The 18,527-nt window shown below is 38.7% G+C and overlaps 1 protein-coding gene across 2 annotated transcripts in view; it reads right to left on the reverse strand.

Moving 5' to 3' along the window:
* The window catches only part of UTP20 (UTP20 small subunit processome component), an 85,969-nt gene that overhangs the window by 46,163 nt on the left and 21,279 nt on the right, over window positions 1-18,527 (reverse strand). Inside the window, exons 16-26 of one of the 2 annotated variants that reach the window (XM_014560384.2) lie at window positions 17,550-17,700; window positions 16,819-16,881; window positions 15,853-16,011; window positions 14,633-14,709; window positions 13,809-13,888; window positions 13,336-13,579; window positions 8,788-8,973; window positions 5,331-5,421; window positions 4,094-4,179; window positions 3,397-3,522; window positions 302-468 (exon numbers count right to left, since the gene is read on the reverse strand). In XM_014560384.2, coding sequence (XP_014415870.2) covers window positions 302-468; window positions 3,397-3,522; window positions 4,094-4,179; window positions 5,331-5,421; window positions 8,788-8,973; window positions 13,336-13,579; window positions 13,809-13,888; window positions 14,633-14,709; window positions 15,853-16,011; window positions 16,819-16,881; window positions 17,550-17,700 — 1,430 coding nt within the window. The remainder of the gene's footprint in view (window positions 1-301; window positions 469-3,396; window positions 3,523-4,093; window positions 4,180-5,330; window positions 5,422-8,787; window positions 8,974-13,335; window positions 13,580-13,808; window positions 13,889-14,632; window positions 14,710-15,852; window positions 16,012-16,818; window positions 16,882-17,549; window positions 17,701-18,527) is intronic. The other variant, XM_032493532.1, reaches the window with a different exon arrangement.

Below are 18,527 nucleotides of genomic sequence, written 5' to 3' on the forward strand. Positions count from 1 at the left end.
CCATTCATTGTGTATAGATAAGTATCATTTTTCAAATGACCTAAATGTGTAACAACAACAAATACACCTCTTCTAATCAGGGGCTTAGAAACACATGGATGATAATCCCCAGGATCATCTGGGAGTGCCACCTAATTCAATCAAAGTTTAAAATGAATTACATGTCAGCCAAAAAAACCACCATTGAGACTGGGAGGAGCAATCTCATTAGAAAGATGCCCAAGAGCGTGGGAAACAGCACAAGACATCAGAAGTCGAAGCAGACAACACGCATCCAGACTGGCAGGTCGTTGATAGCTACCATTCTTGAAGTGCTTCACGGGTTCAAACAGCAGGTCTAAGAATATCTGGATCTCCTCGGGTTGGGTCCCAGCGAGAAACCTCAGAACAATGGCCATGCGGGTGCCGGAAGCAGATTTCCCCTGAGTTTTACTGCCAGTCTTATTCTTCATTCGGCCATACAAAATTCTAAAAAGGCCAAAGAACATTTTTTGTTTGCATGTTAATCCTAAAATATTAGTTTTTTCATTTTCCTAAATGGCTAGAATAGCAACACAACAGATTTAAATGGACGCATTCTACAACAGGGAAGAATAAAAACAGAAATTAGATATTTAATATAGAAATGAAAAAATAACAAAAACAAGGCTAAGGGAAGCAGGAAGAAGGAAATAATAAAGACAACAGCCAGAAGGTGGTTCTTTGGAGAAGGAAAAAAGCAGTAAAATGGGCAAGCCAAAGATGAGTCTAATCAAGCAAAAACGAAAACAAGAATATACAGATTAAAAAGAAATAAGAGAGTATAACTATAAGTAAGATAAGGAAACTGGAAGGACTTCAGTTAAATGGGTAATTTTCTGGAGAAAGCACACATATAAATAAACAAAAGGAACTTAAGAAGAAAATCTGAATAGACCAGTAACCATGAGTAAACTTGGAGCTCACATGGTTTTACAGATGAATTTTTAAAGCATTCAAGGAAAAACAGTTCCCATATATAAAGTTGCACAGCAGAGAAGAAGGAAACAGTTTCTTTTCATTTATGAAGGTGGTATAATTGTGTATTGAGATCAATTAAGGAACAAAAAATAAACTATATATCAATCTTGCCTGAAAATGTAAAACACATTTCTTGCAAATCAAAACCACAATGAGGTATCACCTCACACCAGTCAGGATGGCACTCATTCAAAAGTCCACGAACGATAAATGCTCAAGAGGGTGTGGAGAAAAGGGAACCCTCCTACACTGCTCGTGGGAATGTAGTTTGGTGCAGCCATTGTGGAGGACAGTATGGAGATTCCTTAATATTTTAATCACATCACCCAAATCTGGGTGACAGTTGTGTTTCCTTAGGGGCTCCATCACCGAGATATGGGTGACACTTTCCTTCATCCAATTACGCAGAATTTATTCTGAATTTATTTCATGCAGAAAAATGGCATTCTAAGAAGAAATAAAACTGTAAAGAGGTTGAAAATTGAAAATAAGGAATTACTTTTAAAAACAATTCCATTTATACCGGAAAAACAAACAGATTAATTACAAGCACATATATTGTTAGTGTGTCACAGTGCGAATTGTGAATTTGGGCCCTGGAGGAAATGCAACCAATCCACAGTGGACAATTAATGTGTTAAAAAACTAAAAACAGAGCTATCATATGATCCCAGCAATCCTACTCCTGAGCATGTATCTGGAGTAAACTGTAACTCAAAAAGATACATGCACCCCAATGTTTATAGCAGCACTATTTATAATAGCCGAGACATGAAAACAACCTAAATGTCCATCAACAGACAACTAGTTTAAGAAGACATGATATATATATATATATAAAATGAAATAGAATATTACTCAGTCATAAGAATGAAATAATGCCATTGGCAGCAACATAGATAGACCTATAGATTATTATACTAAGTGATGTAAGTCAGACAAAGACAAATATTACATGATATCACTTACATGTGGACTCTAAAAAGTAATACAAATGAATCTATATACAAAACAGAAACAAATTCACAGAGATAGAAAACAAACTTATGGTTACCAAAAGGGACGGAGGGTGCAGAGGGGCAAATTAGGAGGATGGGATTAACAAATTACTCTATGTAAAATAGATACTCAACGAGGATTTACTGTACAGCACAGGGGAACTATATTCACTACCTTGTAATGATCTATAATGGAAAATAATCTGAAAAAATACATATAACCGAATTACTTTCCTGGCATACAGAATAATAAAAAGACAAGTACTCAAGGCACAAGATTCTTCAAGGACATTGAGTGAAACTAGCTTTTTACTTTCTTTTTTTTAAACTCCAGGTGTGTGGCAATGAGGAATGAGTAGTACAATTTGGAGCCGCTGTCCTGATTCATGCTAAGGCACCTGGAGTTCTACCCACCATTGCCTTTGCTTGGTCAGTAAAAATGTTAGCAAAGTAAAAAAAAGGTAACGTCCTAGCATTATGAAAAAAGTTTTAACCATCTCCAGGACAGTCCCCGCCAAGAAGGAGCAATCTACACTTTAAGAACGATTGTTCTAGAAACATTCCTGTTAAATCCAGTAGCAAGATAAGGATAACCACAATCACTATCACCACAGTTAATTCTTCTAGGTTATATAGGGAATACACAGATTAAAAAAAGAAAAAAGGGGGTTTAATATAAAAGAGAACAAAATTCATTTGACCACTATTTACTAAGAGCCATGGAGTCTGCCTTTTAACAGGGGAGAGAAACAGTAAGAAAAGAGGGTATGATGGATGATGAAGTACTGTGAAGAAAGATAAAGCGAGGTCAGGGACCAGAGGGTGATTAGGGAGTAGGCGAGATTCTTACAGAAAGAAGACAAGGAAGGCATCTCTGATAATATAACATTTGAGACGAGACTGAGTGAAGAGAAGAGTTAGCTGTCATGTGCTCCCAGCAAGGGAAGACCAAGTCCAAAGACTGGTGTGGGCTCTGAGTGGGTGGATGGAAGAGATGTGGTTAGAGAGGTAGGTCTGGGCTAGGTCATACCAGGCCCTATGCTCCCCTCAGTAAAACGGGATCTCAAGGGGCTTTAAACAGAGAACAAACAACCTGTCTGATGATCGTTACTTATTATCTCTCCACAGTGTAAGCTTTAGAGAAACACTAAATTTAATTTTAACAGTATTATTAAAGTAACAGCATAGCAAGATGGTCCCTCATGTTAGGGACAAAATATTCTCAAATAAGTCTCTGTTAACAATTTGGCTTCCTTGAAAGGTCCGATTAAAAATAAAGAAACAAACAAAATTCAAAAAGAAATATTCCATTACAATTGCTGAAAGAATCATGATACTATACCAACAACTGTTTTTGTGATCAACTTTTAAAAAATCAATTTTGAAAGAGTATAATTACCTCATCAGAATAGGAAACAGATCCACTCGGTGGGCTGTTTTCACTACTGTATTATCTTCAGAAATGCTAAAATGCACTATCTCTTCCTTAAAGCTTCTGTCTTCAAGCAATCTTTGTAAGTTTTCCCTTTAAAAAAAGAATACAGCACAAATCATCGCTTAATAATCAATAATACTGTTTTTAAAATGTAATAAGTAGAGTAATACATATAAGTGAAATAAGTATTAGGAATAGTTTATATTGTGGCTGACAGCCACAAAGTAAAGTCTTCACACAAATACCTTCCAAAATGACAGGTTTTCAAATTTTAAAAGGTAGAAGAGATTATAAGGAATTAGTCAATAACTCAGCTGTTTAAAAAAGCATAATACAAAAGCTTTCTTCAGTTCTTGATGCGTGATTATGATTGTATAAGTCATTACCAAGATTTTATGACATTATATGAGCAAGATGAAACAATGTAATCTCAACACATACTTTTCAATTAATATTCTCTTGCCTACCTTATTATCTATGGAGAAGCACTCTTAACAAATACACTTCCAGTTTCCATTTCTTATCTTAATATAGAATTATGATTACCTTAAAAAAGAGGGAAATTTCCTGGGCCTTTACAAAATTACTTTAGAAGAGGCGTCTGGTAGAAAGATAAAAATCAGCCCCCTAAAGAGCATTTCTTTAGCTTCAAATCACTTACCTGTAAGGGAGGATATGTGGATGTTTATATGTCATTATGCAATCCAGGGTTATTTTTTGCACCATTTGATCTTGGTGGAGCAATAACTAGGAATTATATATTACAGAATAAATTAATGAAGTCATATATATACACATTACGGGATTGTAATTTACTTGTATTAATTTGCTAAATTAAAATTCTGAGAATCTACATTTTTAGACATGGGTTAAAGATGATTCCTGACAACAGCTTTACATTTTCCTGGAGGTAGAAGAGGAATAGAATATATTGCAAAGAAGGAAAAAGGGAAACAAAACTCTGACAGCTATCTCCCACATGCCAGACTCTCGGGTCTATCAGTCTTTTGGCTGAGGCCAATTTCCTACATGAATTGAGGTTACACTAACTGAGTTAGTCCTGCGAAGGTAACAGCAGTCAGTAAGATGCCAGGAGAGAAGATTCGCCTCTGAGGTCTCTCTGATCAGTCAATTCAAAATTTTGCTTCCTGTCAACCAACAACTGAGAGTTTATTACTCTGGCTTTATAAACAACTTATATCCGAATTATGGGTAAAACAAGGATAAATTCTGCTGAAATAGCACGTTTCATCCAAACATCCAAATGAACAAAGAAAATTTCATTTTCCCAGAAGACTTAGAACGACATCCAGTGCTTCCTCTGCTTCTGACATTAATTCTTTTCTGCAGCCTCTTCTGGAATTCAAGGTCATATACTGTGACTGCAACAAACTATCATTCCATTTGTTTTCATTCAATCCTGCAGATCCTGAAATCCTAGTGCTCCATAAGGCTAACCTGCCTAGCAGTGAAACGTGGCTGGCTTCTCTTGTCACAACCCCCTACTCCCTTCTCACAGCTAATTCTCATGAGACAACAAATGCTTTGCTATACTCACTGTTAATACAGCCAACAACTTCAGTCAGCCAAAATTTCTTAAACATCAACTACATTAATACTGTCTAAAACTGTTTCTCAAGATACAGAAAATATCTATTAATTTAAAAAAATTATACTTAATATGTAGGGGGACAGTGTAGCTCAATGGTAGACTGTGTGTTTGGCATGCACGAGGTCCTGGGTACAATTCCCGGTACCGCCATTAAAAAAAAAATAAAGAAAATGTAGACATGAGCCCTATTCAACAATTACTTGAAAACCTATAAGTTATTTGGGCAAAGAAAATGGTAGAGAAAAGTTCACAAATAACTGTAGTGACAAGAATATTTTTTACTTACCTGAAGATATAACTCATATAGTTTGGATTCCAGGTATAAGGCTCGAGGATTCGAAAACTTAGAGAAAACTTGCAGATGAGCAATTAATTGCCTAAAAAACAAAAATTAAAAAAAAAAGGAGAGGAAACAGAGGAAAAAAAACAGAATTAAATAGTCATTATTTTCTTAAGAGGATAGTTAGCACCCACCCATGTTAGTCTCTCTGACAAGCAGTCCGAACACGTTGACTATAGTTTCACTGTTAATTATACAGAAAAGTTTTAATTATTTGCATTTGGGAAATTATTCTTCAGAAATTCTAAATTTCAGGCAGGCCTTCCCCTGAAATTCAGGCTCCCCACCAAAGAAAGTCATTCAGCATGTGTTTAGCATGGTTTAAATTAAACCCAATGTAAAAAGAAAGTAATCCAAACAGTATTGCATTTCAAAGGTGAACATGAATGATTTATCTAGTTTCCCTGCAGTAGACAGGAAGGTGGGAAAACAGGTGCCTCCTCACTTCCATGTTACATAAAAACCAATGTTAGGCAACAGAGGTCCGAGTTTGGGTAACCATGGCTCTTGCCTACCAGGCAGGAGGGAAAAAAGGCAATGTGAATTAAGTGGTCAAAAGTTCAATGGGAAGGTGGGGCTGCCTCCAAGTAAATAATATCATCTACTAAAACAGGGTGAGACAAGAGCTTCCACTGCATTTACATGTGCGACCTCCTACTCCATAGATTCTGTAAGGCTTCAAAAATACTTGAGAAAAAACTGTTTTATCATTATAATTTAAAATATGTACTAGGACTTTAAAGAAAGAACCTGAATGAATAAATTGTTAAGATTTGGAGAGGTTTCATTTGTCTATTTCAAGAACAGAAGCAGGGAGAAGTGAAGAGAGGTGGAAACTGAGGTGCACGTGTGGTTCTGCCACTCTGAGCTGTGTGACTGTGGGGAAAGTCACTGAATGTCTCAGAGGCTCGGGTTCTTCATCTCGACAAAGACAAGACCTCCCAGACTTTCTGCAAGGATTAAGTAGAAGAACACATGTTGTGGTGCTTCAGCTCCTAGGAGTTTAGCAAACAACACGTTTCTCTGTTCTTAGGCAAAAGAAAGCAAAACTGTGAAAGTCTTACCAGTTAATACAGAGGAAAACAGCTGGAAATTATGGCCTCTTTAGATACTGCACGGAAACGGGTAAGGGAAACTCTACTGTTTATATTTAGCTTAAATGCCTGTGATGATCAGTCCTTCAACTTACGTTATACTACCCCGTCATGTAATAAAACACAAATCTAGGTGCTGTGATGAAAAGACTTCATACATGTTGTTAACAACGACAATCAGCGGACTTTAAATAAAGTGGATTACCCTCGATAAAGTGGATGGGCCTCACCCAGTCAACTGAAAGCTGTAAGAGAAAACCTGATGTTTCCCAAAGAAGGAATTCTGCCCCAGGACTGTCACACTGAGATCATCCTCTACAAATTTCATTCAAGACGACACCATCAAATCCTGCCTGAGTTCCCAGCTTGTTCTACAAATTCTGGACTTGCTGGCTCCTATAATTACATAAGCCAATTCCTTAAAATAAATCTCTTTGTGCATACAAACACACATATATGCATATATACACACTATCTATATCTCCATTCTGTTGGTTCTGTTTCTCTGGAAAGCCCTGACTGATAAAATGCCCCTGTAATTACTTATCACTCAGCCCTTGCAGTTTTACAAACATATTTGTAAAATATTCTATTGAAACATACACTCCATCTCTCAAAATTTATTATGTATTTTTCATGCCATGTAGCCTCCAGGAGACAAAGAGAACAGGAGCTAATTTACACGTTCTCATTAAATACTTGCCAGGAGTGTGTTCCACGGATTATAAGACTGGACTGTGGATATACTGAGATGGCCCCGAGAATGTGATTATCCATTTACGTACATCTTCAATGAGGATGTTTGCTAGCAATATCCTAGGTTTCGCTACTGGGGGCAGAAAAATGAATTAAGGCATGTAATTTAGCCTTAAAGAGTTTCTGATTTACAAGACCTATAAAAAAATTAACTAATAGCCAAGGCACGGAGCAGCACCTGATTAGATGAGCAGCTGTTACGAAGGTGTGAAGCTGGGTAAGGTGACTCAGTGAAAAGACAGGAAGAGCTTCAGCGAAGCAGCAGCACGGGAACTGGGCCTTCAAGTGTGACTAGAATTTCATTTGGCGGCAATGAGGCACAAGCACTGCAGAAAAGGGGAAGGACTCAGCAGAGGTCCAGGGCTGAGAGTGAAGAGGTATGAATGCATGAACAGCTTAGTCATTCATTTGACAAACATGAGGACGAACCTTTGGCCAGCCGTTACATGGAAGGATATGAAGATGAAAACAGCCATCTTTGTCTTAGAGGAAGTAGGAGGGGACAGAAGGCTCAGAGCTGGGAGCAGGTGGGGGCAGAGAAGGAACTAGTTTCGTGATTATTTCCATTCACTGGTGAGCCCTTCCATGCCCTACCTACCTGGAACACTTCCATCTTTCAGCTTCAGAGGTGCCCTCCCCTTTGTAAAGGTCTTCCCTTTGTGCTGGAATTAAGTTTTTTTTTTTTTTTTTTTTTTTTTTTTTTACTGTGCTCCTGTAACTCCTTTAGAAATATTTCTCCTGCAAAAATATTTCACCAGGCATTAGGCTGTGCTTCCTGCATTGCACAGGCTACATACCGTTCATCTTTGTAGCACTTAGCAAAAGGCACTCAACAAGGGTGCTGAAGAGATGAACTAATAAACAGCTCCTGGGAAAGACTCAATAAACTGGCATATCAGATTGAGATGGAAAAGTGTTAAAATAACACAGCAGCACCAATCCAGTGGATCTCTGAAATCCCAATTCAGACAATCTTCCAGTAAGCTGGAGTAACTTCTGAAAGCATAGGGACTTCTTTTTCTAAGGTTTCTAACAATTTCAGTAAAAGAATAATTCAGAGAATCAGAGAATGTCACAGCATGAAAAAGTAAGCAACTAAATAAAAGTAATCAGAAGGAGACAAGTCAAAAGGCAAAGTTAAAAGTGCTGAAATGCTTATTTGTAAGAGAAAAGATGTTCCATTATGTGTTCCCCTGGCGCACAAACACAATGCCCCGGTGCTCTACAAGTCAATGATAAAGGTCGAAGGCGTTTAACTGCTCCAGGCCCCGGTGCTCTTTTCTATAAAAAGGAGCTACGATTAGATGGCTCCAAAGTCCCCCAACTCTAACATTCTGTGACTAAACAAGAAAAAATAAATAGTAAGCAAGCAAACAAAAAACTCACAGCACTGATAGCTTTCTTTGGGCTGTAAAAGACAATCCCAGGAAGATGCAGCACTTTGGGAAATAATTACCTGAGTAACGCATCTCGTCCAAAGCTATTTCATAGGAGGCCACAAGAGATCTCTCCCCACTCCTCCTAGATCCCTGGCTCTGTGACCCTGAACTTACTTTGCCGCAGCTCTTCTTGTCTTTTTCTTCTGGGACGGTTCATCTTGGGGCACCAGCTCTTCCTCCAGCTCTACATCGTCTCTGGCAGCAGGTTCCTCTTCCATCTCCTCCGCCGCCAGCCCTTTGCTCTTTCTTCGCAGATCCTGGGTTGGTGCAACTTGCAGATCTGCTGGGTAATACTCATTGCTATGGTGGAAAGAGAGTGATATGGGACAGAAAAGGCTAACTGAACTAACTGTTTATGACAGGTGTATGTCCGCTGTTCACGGAATCACACACTGAAGAGACACCAGAGGCTCCTTAGTCAAGCACCTTGTCCGACATTTACGTTCAGCCCCTCCTAAGTACCTTGCTTGAGAAGTCAATCCCTAACTACAGAAGACAGCCCATTCTATTGTTACACAGTTGAAAATAGCTGAAATGTCTACTTTGGACCAGGCTGAAATCAGCCTCCCTGTCTCTGGATCCACAATTTGGGGAGGAGGGCATGGGGGTGGATTACATAAAGTACAGCATTAAGACCATGCTTGATGTGTACAGCATGTGACTTGCCACCAGATGCACTCCACTTTGCTGAAGTCCCTTCAAAACTACAGTGCCACAATGAAATTCAGTCCTCCATGTATGGCTTGGTCAGACACACGGAACTATCAATTCTATTGCTTTCTTGGGGGAAGTCACAACATGACAACTCAAACTGAAGGTCTAGGCAATGACAATCAGTAAAGCTTTATGTTTTGACTCCTCTAAACAGCTTGTACATACAGTTCATATTCACATTTGTTATTACTGAATTTCCATCCTTCTAATTTGTTGTAGGTAACTAACATTATCTTGAAGGCTATCATTCAATGCATTAGTTTTGTGTCACTTTGGTTCATTCATTCACTATTTCGTTGCCTGTTTTGTGCATGGCACTGGGCTATAGATGTAAGGAAACTGATCAAATAGACTTTAAAGTCCTCACTCAAAAATATACTGATACAAGAACATGTTTGAGGATAGCATCCTATCAACACATCTGGAAGAAACTCCAGGTTAATACACTACACTGCAACTAGAGGGCTGAAACACTACTGTACTGTTCAGTGCTACAATCTCACCTAGTAGGATCTATAAATAAAAATGGATGAATGAAAAAAAAATGGATGAATGAATGACATGAGCAAAGTTGCTCTGTCCTTTACAAACTGTACCACCACCTACTTAAAAATATCTCAACCCTCGATTAACCACAAGACATATTTTAAACCTTTACCTCCATGCACAACATGTTCACTCATTCATTTATTAGATGAGATAATTCATACAGAGCACATGAGTGTCTAGCATACAGCAAATACTCATTAAATGTCACCTATCATTGGGATATTGTTGCTATTGTTATTCATTCTTACTTCTGGCTTGGTTCTTCTCAGAGGAAGTTTACAAGGAATTCGCAATTAGTTCTCACATCAAATTACTTGAAACATATTTAGAAGTACAAATTTATAGCAAAAAAAAAAAAAAGCCCAAAATCTATTTCAAAGCCAGAATTAGAGGTGACATTTAGGTTTTCCATTAGTTTGAATCATCTATAAAAGTATTAGTTACAGGTAATCAATGCCAATTATCTTAAACTTTTTTTAAAAATTGTGTATTTTCAGTCTTTAAGTCTTAAACTCAGACCCTCACTTCCTGTTATAGGCTCCTCACTCCATCCCCACCCCCACAGCACCCTGTACTATTAGAGAAGGGTCTTTACCTGGGGCTAATGAGTAATTTCTTTCTTCCTTTAGGGAAAAACTTGGCAAATTAACACAATAGTAGAGTCATATCCTACTAACACTTTCAATACTAGCTTGCACACGTACAGCCTGTTGCAATTCACGAAATAACTGGTAAACGTTATTTTACATGATCTTCAAAACAAGGCAAGGAAGCTAAATATTACTGTTCTTGTTCTATAAATAAATTAAAGCCCAAAGAGTTACGTGGAAAAGAGAAAATCATTACTCTTCCACCACCGTATCTATTGACCTGTGTGCATCTTTTCGTTGTAACCTTTCCCAGAATGAATTATTCATGCAAACCTTTTTCCGTATGCTCGGGATCCTATCGCCTCTTATCTACTCAAAGACAAGGCTCTAGCAATGTTACCCCCTCTCTTGCATTACAAATATTCCCCTCCCATCTGGGTCACTCACACCAGCACTACATACACACAGGCCGTGTAAATTAAATAGCAACCCCAACAACAGCTCCCTTTCTGCTTCCAGACTTCCTTCCACCTACGTCTACTTCTTTTTTCACAAGAACTAACCATACTTGCTGTTTCCATTTTTCTCTTCCATTTTCTTTTAAGCCCATTTTAATCAGACTTTCATCCCTACCAGGTTAACCAAAACAACTCTTGTTAAGGTCGCTTCCAAAGCCAACGGTCAGTTTTTATTCTTCATCTGACGTCTCACACACATTTGATTCCAGATTACTCCCTCCCTGAATCACTTTCTTCAAGGGATACTAAGTGGTCTTGGTTCTTCTATCACTCTTCCCTGGCCTCCTTTGCTGGTACCTTATCTCCCAACCTCTAAAGACTGCTGTCAGTCCTTGAAAATCTTCTCTCTCTCCATTTACTCCGCCAGGTGTAATTTCATTCCCTATTTTAAAAAATTCATATAGTGATAAATCTCAAATTTATTATATTTAAACCAAAACTTTCCCTTGAACTTTAAACTCTACATTCAACTGTCTACATGAACTCTCTACTTAGATGTCTACTCCGGATCACAAACTTAACATGTCTGCAAAAATGAACTCTTGATCTTCCCCACAAACCTGCAAACTTCTGCATTTCTCCCAATCTCAGTAAATGGAAACTCTCTTCTTCCAGTTGCCCAGGTCAAAACCTTACAGGCATCCTTGATTCTGCCCCTTCATCCTTCCTGCACACCCCCTGCCCCACCCCACATCCGATCTGTCGGCACAGGATAATCTAGTTGCAATTCTTCAAAAATAGATCTTACTGAATTGAAATTCTTCAAAAAATGTCCAGGATTCAACTACCTCTCACCAGCAGCACTACTCTAATCTTTTTTTTTTTCCATGTAATGTAATGAGATTTATTTCTGAAATGCAAAGATCACTCAACATATGAAAAATGATCAGTGTAATACACCATGTTAACAGAATGAAAAAACACGAGGAATAAAATTGTACGATTATCTCAACTAATGCAGAGAAATCATTTGCCAAGTCAAAACTGCTTTCTGTTAAATACCAGGAATAAACTAGTAGTAAAAGGAGATGTTCTCATCATGGTAAAGCTCATATATGAAAAGTCCACAGCTAACATTATACTCAATGGTGAAACACTAAAAATTTTCCCCCAACATAAAGAATCAGACAAGGATAATCACTTTCACCACTCCTATTCAATATAGTATTGAAAATTCTGGTCAAAATAATTAAGCATAAAAAGGCATAAAGGCATTCAAATTACAAAGGTAGAATTAAAATAATCTGTTTGCAGATAACATGTTCTTAAATGCAGAAAACACTAAATAGTCCACCACAAAGGCATGTTAAAACTAATAAACAATTTCAGCAAGTTTACAGCACTACTCTAATCTTGGTCAAGTCGCATCATTTCTTGCCCAGGTTTTCACAGTCTCCTCCTACCTTTCAACTCCCTAGTCCCTCTGCTCTCACCACTGCCATCCTACAGTCCATTTTCAACACAGCAGCCAGAAAAATCCTGAAGAAAAGTTAAGTCATGTCACCCTTCAATTTAAACCTTCCGATGGTTTTCTATCTCACAGACAGTAAAAACCAAAGTTCTTTAGTATCACACTTAAAGGCCCTACATAAATCTGGTCTCCTGTTAACTTCTTGCCCTCACCTCCAACTCCTTTCTTCCCGGATCACTCTGCTGTAGCCACAGAGATGTCCCTGCTACTCCATGAACAACCTGGCATGCTGTGGTTTGCAGCCTGCCTAACCCAACCCTACAGTATGAAACCGTATTGGAAAACATACTTTTTACTGATTGACTAGTGCTGTTCTATACACCACATTCCTTATTTTTAGGGCTTTAAAGCAATCTGACTCACTCAGCATATCTAGTCAAAATAAAACAGTGCTCCAGAAAGTTCTTGTTATTCTTTGAGAGCACTTTCCTCAGCATCATGGGAAACATTCAAGAACGGCTGGGGTTGAGTTACTGGAAAACACTCTTAAGCCCCAGGCAGGCAAGAAAACAAACAATAGGGCAAGAAATAACCCCCCTTTGTAGACTGATCTAACTCAATATGGTCTTTCTTACTTTGTAGCCTGGAATTTTTTATTAACATCAGCGTGGGCTGGTTAAATTTTGATTCATGAAAGATTAAGTGGTGAACAAAGCAAGTTTAGTTGTGATCTGATAGAGCCAGCACTTTAGAGATGTGCCAGTGGTGTGAAAAGATGACACATGGGAAGGAAGAATTCAGACAATTTGGGAATTTAATACCTTGCACCTTCTTGCCCTGACACCCTACCAGGGACATATTCCGAGGAGAGAACACTTACTTGATAAATCTCAAAAAAAGCGGGGAAAGTTCCCTGGACCGAGGCTCTACCCTTTCTGGGAATTTTGCCAGAGCTCGCCAGAGCAAAAATCGAAAATTGGTATGGTCCAGTCTTTCCTGAAGGTCGGTTTTCAACGAGAACTGCTCATGATAAAGGGCTCCAATGTCTCCTTCCTGAGTCTGCTCCCAGTTTCCATCTCCAATGGACGTCTCCTCATCTCTTGTGTCATTCTGCAGCTCTTTCTCTGAGCAAGAAAAGGTTATTATAACCACTAGAGAAACGCGAACGTCTGTCCTAAGTGTTTCTTCAAGTACGGGCATTCCTTTCCCCAGTAATACAAGGAAACAATAAACCGTATCCAAAGATTATCTCACTTCTGTTCCCCCACTTCATGTGTAATTAAGCAATAAAAATTAAATAAACAACCACTTTTCCCCCCAGCCCACCCGTCCAACCCATATCCCCTTACATACCAGCATGTGTAGCTGCTTTTTCTAGATGTTCATAGTAGACTTTCCAAAATTGCTTATTTTCCATTTCATGTGCATAAGAACTAAGAGTAAAGATCAGAAAACAAAATACGTGGTATGGTCCTTATTTTGAGATATCTCATAGGAAAAAAAAAAGTGAAAGGATGAACTAAAATATTAATTAAGTTACCCCTGAATGTGAGGTTGTAAACAACCTTTGTACTTTTCTTGATTTTTCAAAATGCCCATACAACTAACAGTTAGGGTTTTGAAAGGCTACACTTAATGCTTCCAATCTGACAAAAGGCCAGAGTAGACCATCTGAAGACAAGTATCTGCAAAAGGACAGATTTCTACAAACGAGGCACAACATATGTATCTTTTATGTGACTATAAAGGTGATTGTTACAGCTAAAGGATTTTGGATAGCAGACAGCAAGAGTTTTAAAAAGTCCTTATTTATAAATTAAAGTTTGGCTCAATTACTCAATATATATAAATAAGGTTATGCAATTATACAATACCTGTTACTGCAAAAGAAGTTTCAATAATACAGACATATAATTTAAAGTAAGAAAAAGAGAAAGTCCTCCGAAGTTATTTCAATGTACAAAGAAACATACACAAAACAATTAAATTGTTGAAACCTGGCATCAGATACAATAATTAGTATTTATTTTTTTGTCACCTTCTCCCACAAAGGCTTTAAGGCAACTATAAATACTACACCCATCCACTCATTTAAATCTCCCCATGCATACAACACTGGCCCATCATTCTGTAGTGGTGAGAGCATTAACAGCTTTATCCGTCTCACCCACGCTCACCTTATGAGCTCAATAACAGGATCCCAGAGAGCACTGAAGTTAACATACAGCATGCCTAACAAATAACGAAGTGGCACCTGCAATCACAGAAGACTAGATTAGTAAATGGGCAATGAACGATGGATCAGCACTGAAACGCAGATATCCTGGCTGGGACAACCTGAGGTCGGGAAAAAGCTTGCGCTGTAAGAAAAAAGCTAGCGCTGTAAGAAAAAAGCTATAGGTACCAAACCAAAATTCAGTTACAGTAATTCTCCTCCTCTCCCCCAAATGTCACCTGCTATTTAACAGAGGTGAACTACTAGAGCAAACACAGTATTCAAATTCACTCAAAGGATATATTCAAATAAACAGATGTGACCCATGACTAAATTCCCTCCTAACAAACACCGCCATCACTGACAAGACAAAGCGTGAACAGTAATCAGTGAAGCGCAGGTGCCAAAGAGCCCATCAAAGGACTCTGTGAATGGCAGCCAGCCTTTACCAGCAGATGACTGAGTTCTCAAACCTACGTGCTAAAAGAGTTCATTCAGCGGGGAGGGAAACAGTTCAGTGGTAGAGCACATGCTTAGCATGCACAAGGTCCTGGGTTCTATCCCCAGTACCTTCATAAAAATAAATTAAAAAACAAAAAACAAACCAGTTCAGGGGGTCTGAAGTTTTCTCAGTCGCCTTTGGAATGACAGCCATTGTTACTGCACCAACGTGTGCCAGGGAAGCATCATGTAAAGTGGCAGTTCTGTTAGTGTTTGGGGGTGGGGTGTTGTATCTACGTTAGCAGCAGACCCCTTTTCCCAAATGAAACATAACACAGGACATTAACATATAAAATAGGTTAAGAATAGAACTGCTCTGATTAAAGGGGAATGTCTCCACTCGGCCTTCTTCCCAAAGGGATCATGACGTATCTTCAAGGGTCATGGACAGAAAATCTCGGTCACGAAAGGTAGAGGGCTGACGTCCCACGGCAGTGAACAGATCTGGAGAAGAGTGTCAGGCTGGCAACCTGATGTGGCTCCTCGTGTTGCCACTTCCTACCTGCCCTCACGTACCACACATACACACTCAGGAGAAGGGAGGAGAGCAAGTCACTTTGGCTGTTGAAAAGGCTGGCAAGCACTGAACAGAACTGGAGATTTATCTAGTTTTAAATTGCAAGGTAAATAGACCTTAAAGTATAAATTAAGTTAAAAAAAAAAAAGGACATTGTTTTATACCTCCTGTAATGGCCCATCGGGCACTGCAGTCTGCACCACATCATGTCTGAGTTTTCTCAGATAAAGAAGCTTCTCTCTGTAATCGTTCACAGTTGCTGGGACAAGTTCTGCCTGGCGTAATATAGCAAAGACAGACTGACGCTCTGAGAGCTCGTCATCCTGAACAACCAGGGGAAACCAGGAGGCAGGTCAGTATTTTGATTTTCCAAAAAGAACATTAAATGTGGACAAAAGTCTAAATATGAAAAACTGACATATGTTAATGTTTTAAATTAAATAAACAACACCTTTTTTGATTAAATGATTCAGTTTTTCTTACACCATTTACTTTCCGGGTAAATAATTTAGGTTTTGTGCTTCTCGCATAGAAATGACAAGCAAAAAGCAGGACAATAATTCTCAAAACAACTCAAACTGGTTGGCAACATTTGTTGAAATAAAGAAAATGTATATGTATTTTCACCATACGATTCTACTTCTAGTAGATGTAATTTCTATTTCTGGAAGCAGTAATTTGCATTACCAAAATGTTTATCTGCACAAAGATATCTGTGTAAGGATGTTCATGGCAGTATTATTGGAAACGCTGAAAAACTTCAAACAACCCACCTAAACACCTATCAAGAGGGAGTTGTTAAAACACGCTATTTTAAACTGTGGCACACTACTCAGACTTCCGAAGAATGAGGCAGGACTGTAGGTACTGATATGGAAAACGTGCAGGATACCACTTGTTTAAATTATGTGTCTGTGTACAAAAAGTCTGAGAGGGTCGTCACCAACTGGGTTTTCAGTGGTGGCCTTGTTGGGGGGTGGGGGGGTGGGAAGAAAAATTATAAGAAAAATTCTTCAATTTTTATAATAGATATTTAAATAGTATTTGAATTTCCTGCAAAATTATCATTTTGGAATAAATGTATCAAATTACATTTTTAAAAAGTTATTCAAGTCGAACAGTTAAAATACCTCCATTAATTCTGGAAGTCGAACTTCAAAGTGGTTTAGGATCCTTATTGTCAAAAGGCGAATCTAAAGAAATTAAAAGGCATGTTTCAAACCCCAAAGTTTAAACATAAGAAAAAAATGAGTAACAGTCAGCAAGATCTAAGTTTCACAGAATTATGAAAAATATACCACTTGTCATAGAACTATGAAAATGAATAACACATTCTTTTTCTATCCTTTATTTCATATTCAACACCAACCAACACCTGATTGAAATGGTACCTGGAATAATTAATGACCAGACTAGACTGAGAAGATAAGGTTGCTCATAAAACTATGCTGCTTCTTTGAACTGTGACACTATAAATAAAGTGCAAAGATTCTTATTAAGCTTACAAATTCCACTGAAATTGGTCATTTTTATTTCTAAATAACATAGTCAGGCATTTTTATACACCTGGATGAGCAGCAGAATCACCTAGAGGGCTTTGAAAAATCATGCAGACTTTTCACCTCCACCCTAGGCCTCCTGAATCAGAATTTTGGGGTGTGGGGATCCAGAATTTATCCCTTTAGTAAGCTCCCCAATTAATTCTGCTGCAATCAGTCCGTAGGTCAGTGTTTAGGAATCACTGCTTTAAACAGAAATCACCCCACACTGCATTTTCTGATTAAGGAGCTCTGACAACCACTGGCAATACATATGGAAACAAAAGGTGAGAGACAGAGGACATGTCACAAAACCGGAGTACCTTGGATATGCCAGTTGAAATGTTTGCTTGTAACTTGGGAAACAATTCCATTAAAGCTTCCTCCAAAAGTGGCCCTTTGCAGCCACATAAGGACAATCTCTGATAATAGAGATCAGCCAACAGCAACACAGAGGGCTCCAAAGGAAACATTCTGCAACGAGAGATTTACTAGATCCAAACTGCACCCAGCACCCCAGAGAATTCAGGAGATAACAGAAACCACAGAAAATGATCACTGATGAAGGAAATGTAAAAGGGAACAGGTAAAAGTTTGACATGGACATCTAGCATCACTTTAGATGAAGAATCTGAGGCCCGGCAACAGTGAGTGACCCAATCAAGGACAGACACAGTCCTCTGGAGGCAGAGGCAGGATTATAATATGGTATCCTGACTAATATCCAACGCTATCTTCTCAATCCACCTACTTGTAAATGACAAATGACATGTGGGGGAATGTGGGTTTCGCCCGTGCCTGGCACTGTGCTAGGAGGGAAGCAGTAGGGAGCAGGGGTCCGGCACGGAGGCCCTGGGTAGGGCAGTCCAGGTTTGAAGCCAGCCCCGCAGCAGCAGCATCAGTGTAACCCCGTGCAAGCCACTTAACCTTTGTGTGCCTTCCTCCTTCAACAGATATTTACTGAGTGTCTATCACATGCCAGTGACTTTTCTAGATCCTGGAAAAAGCAGTGCCCTGGATCACAGATATTCCTGTGGCTTACTCCTTCACTGCTCCTGGGTTTCTGCTCAAATGTCTCCTTCTTGGTGAGGCCTTCCCTAGTTACAACTGCTCTTGTCCCCAACCTCTGGACTCTCCCGATCCCCTGACTCTGCTTTAATAAGTTTTCCTACCATCTAACATGCTATTTATTTTCTTATTTATTTGGCTTAGTGTCTCTTCTTTCTAGTGTGTTAGCTCCATGAAGGCAGGGATTTTTGTCTGTTTCATTCACTATCCTTCCCCGTGCCTAGAAGAGGGCC

Source organism: Camelus ferus, chromosome 12 (assembly GCF_009834535.1).
Source record: "Camelus ferus isolate YT-003-E chromosome 12, BCGSAC_Cfer_1.0, whole genome shotgun sequence".
Classification (NCBI taxonomy): Eukaryota; Metazoa; Chordata; class Mammalia; order Artiodactyla; family Camelidae; genus Camelus; species Camelus ferus.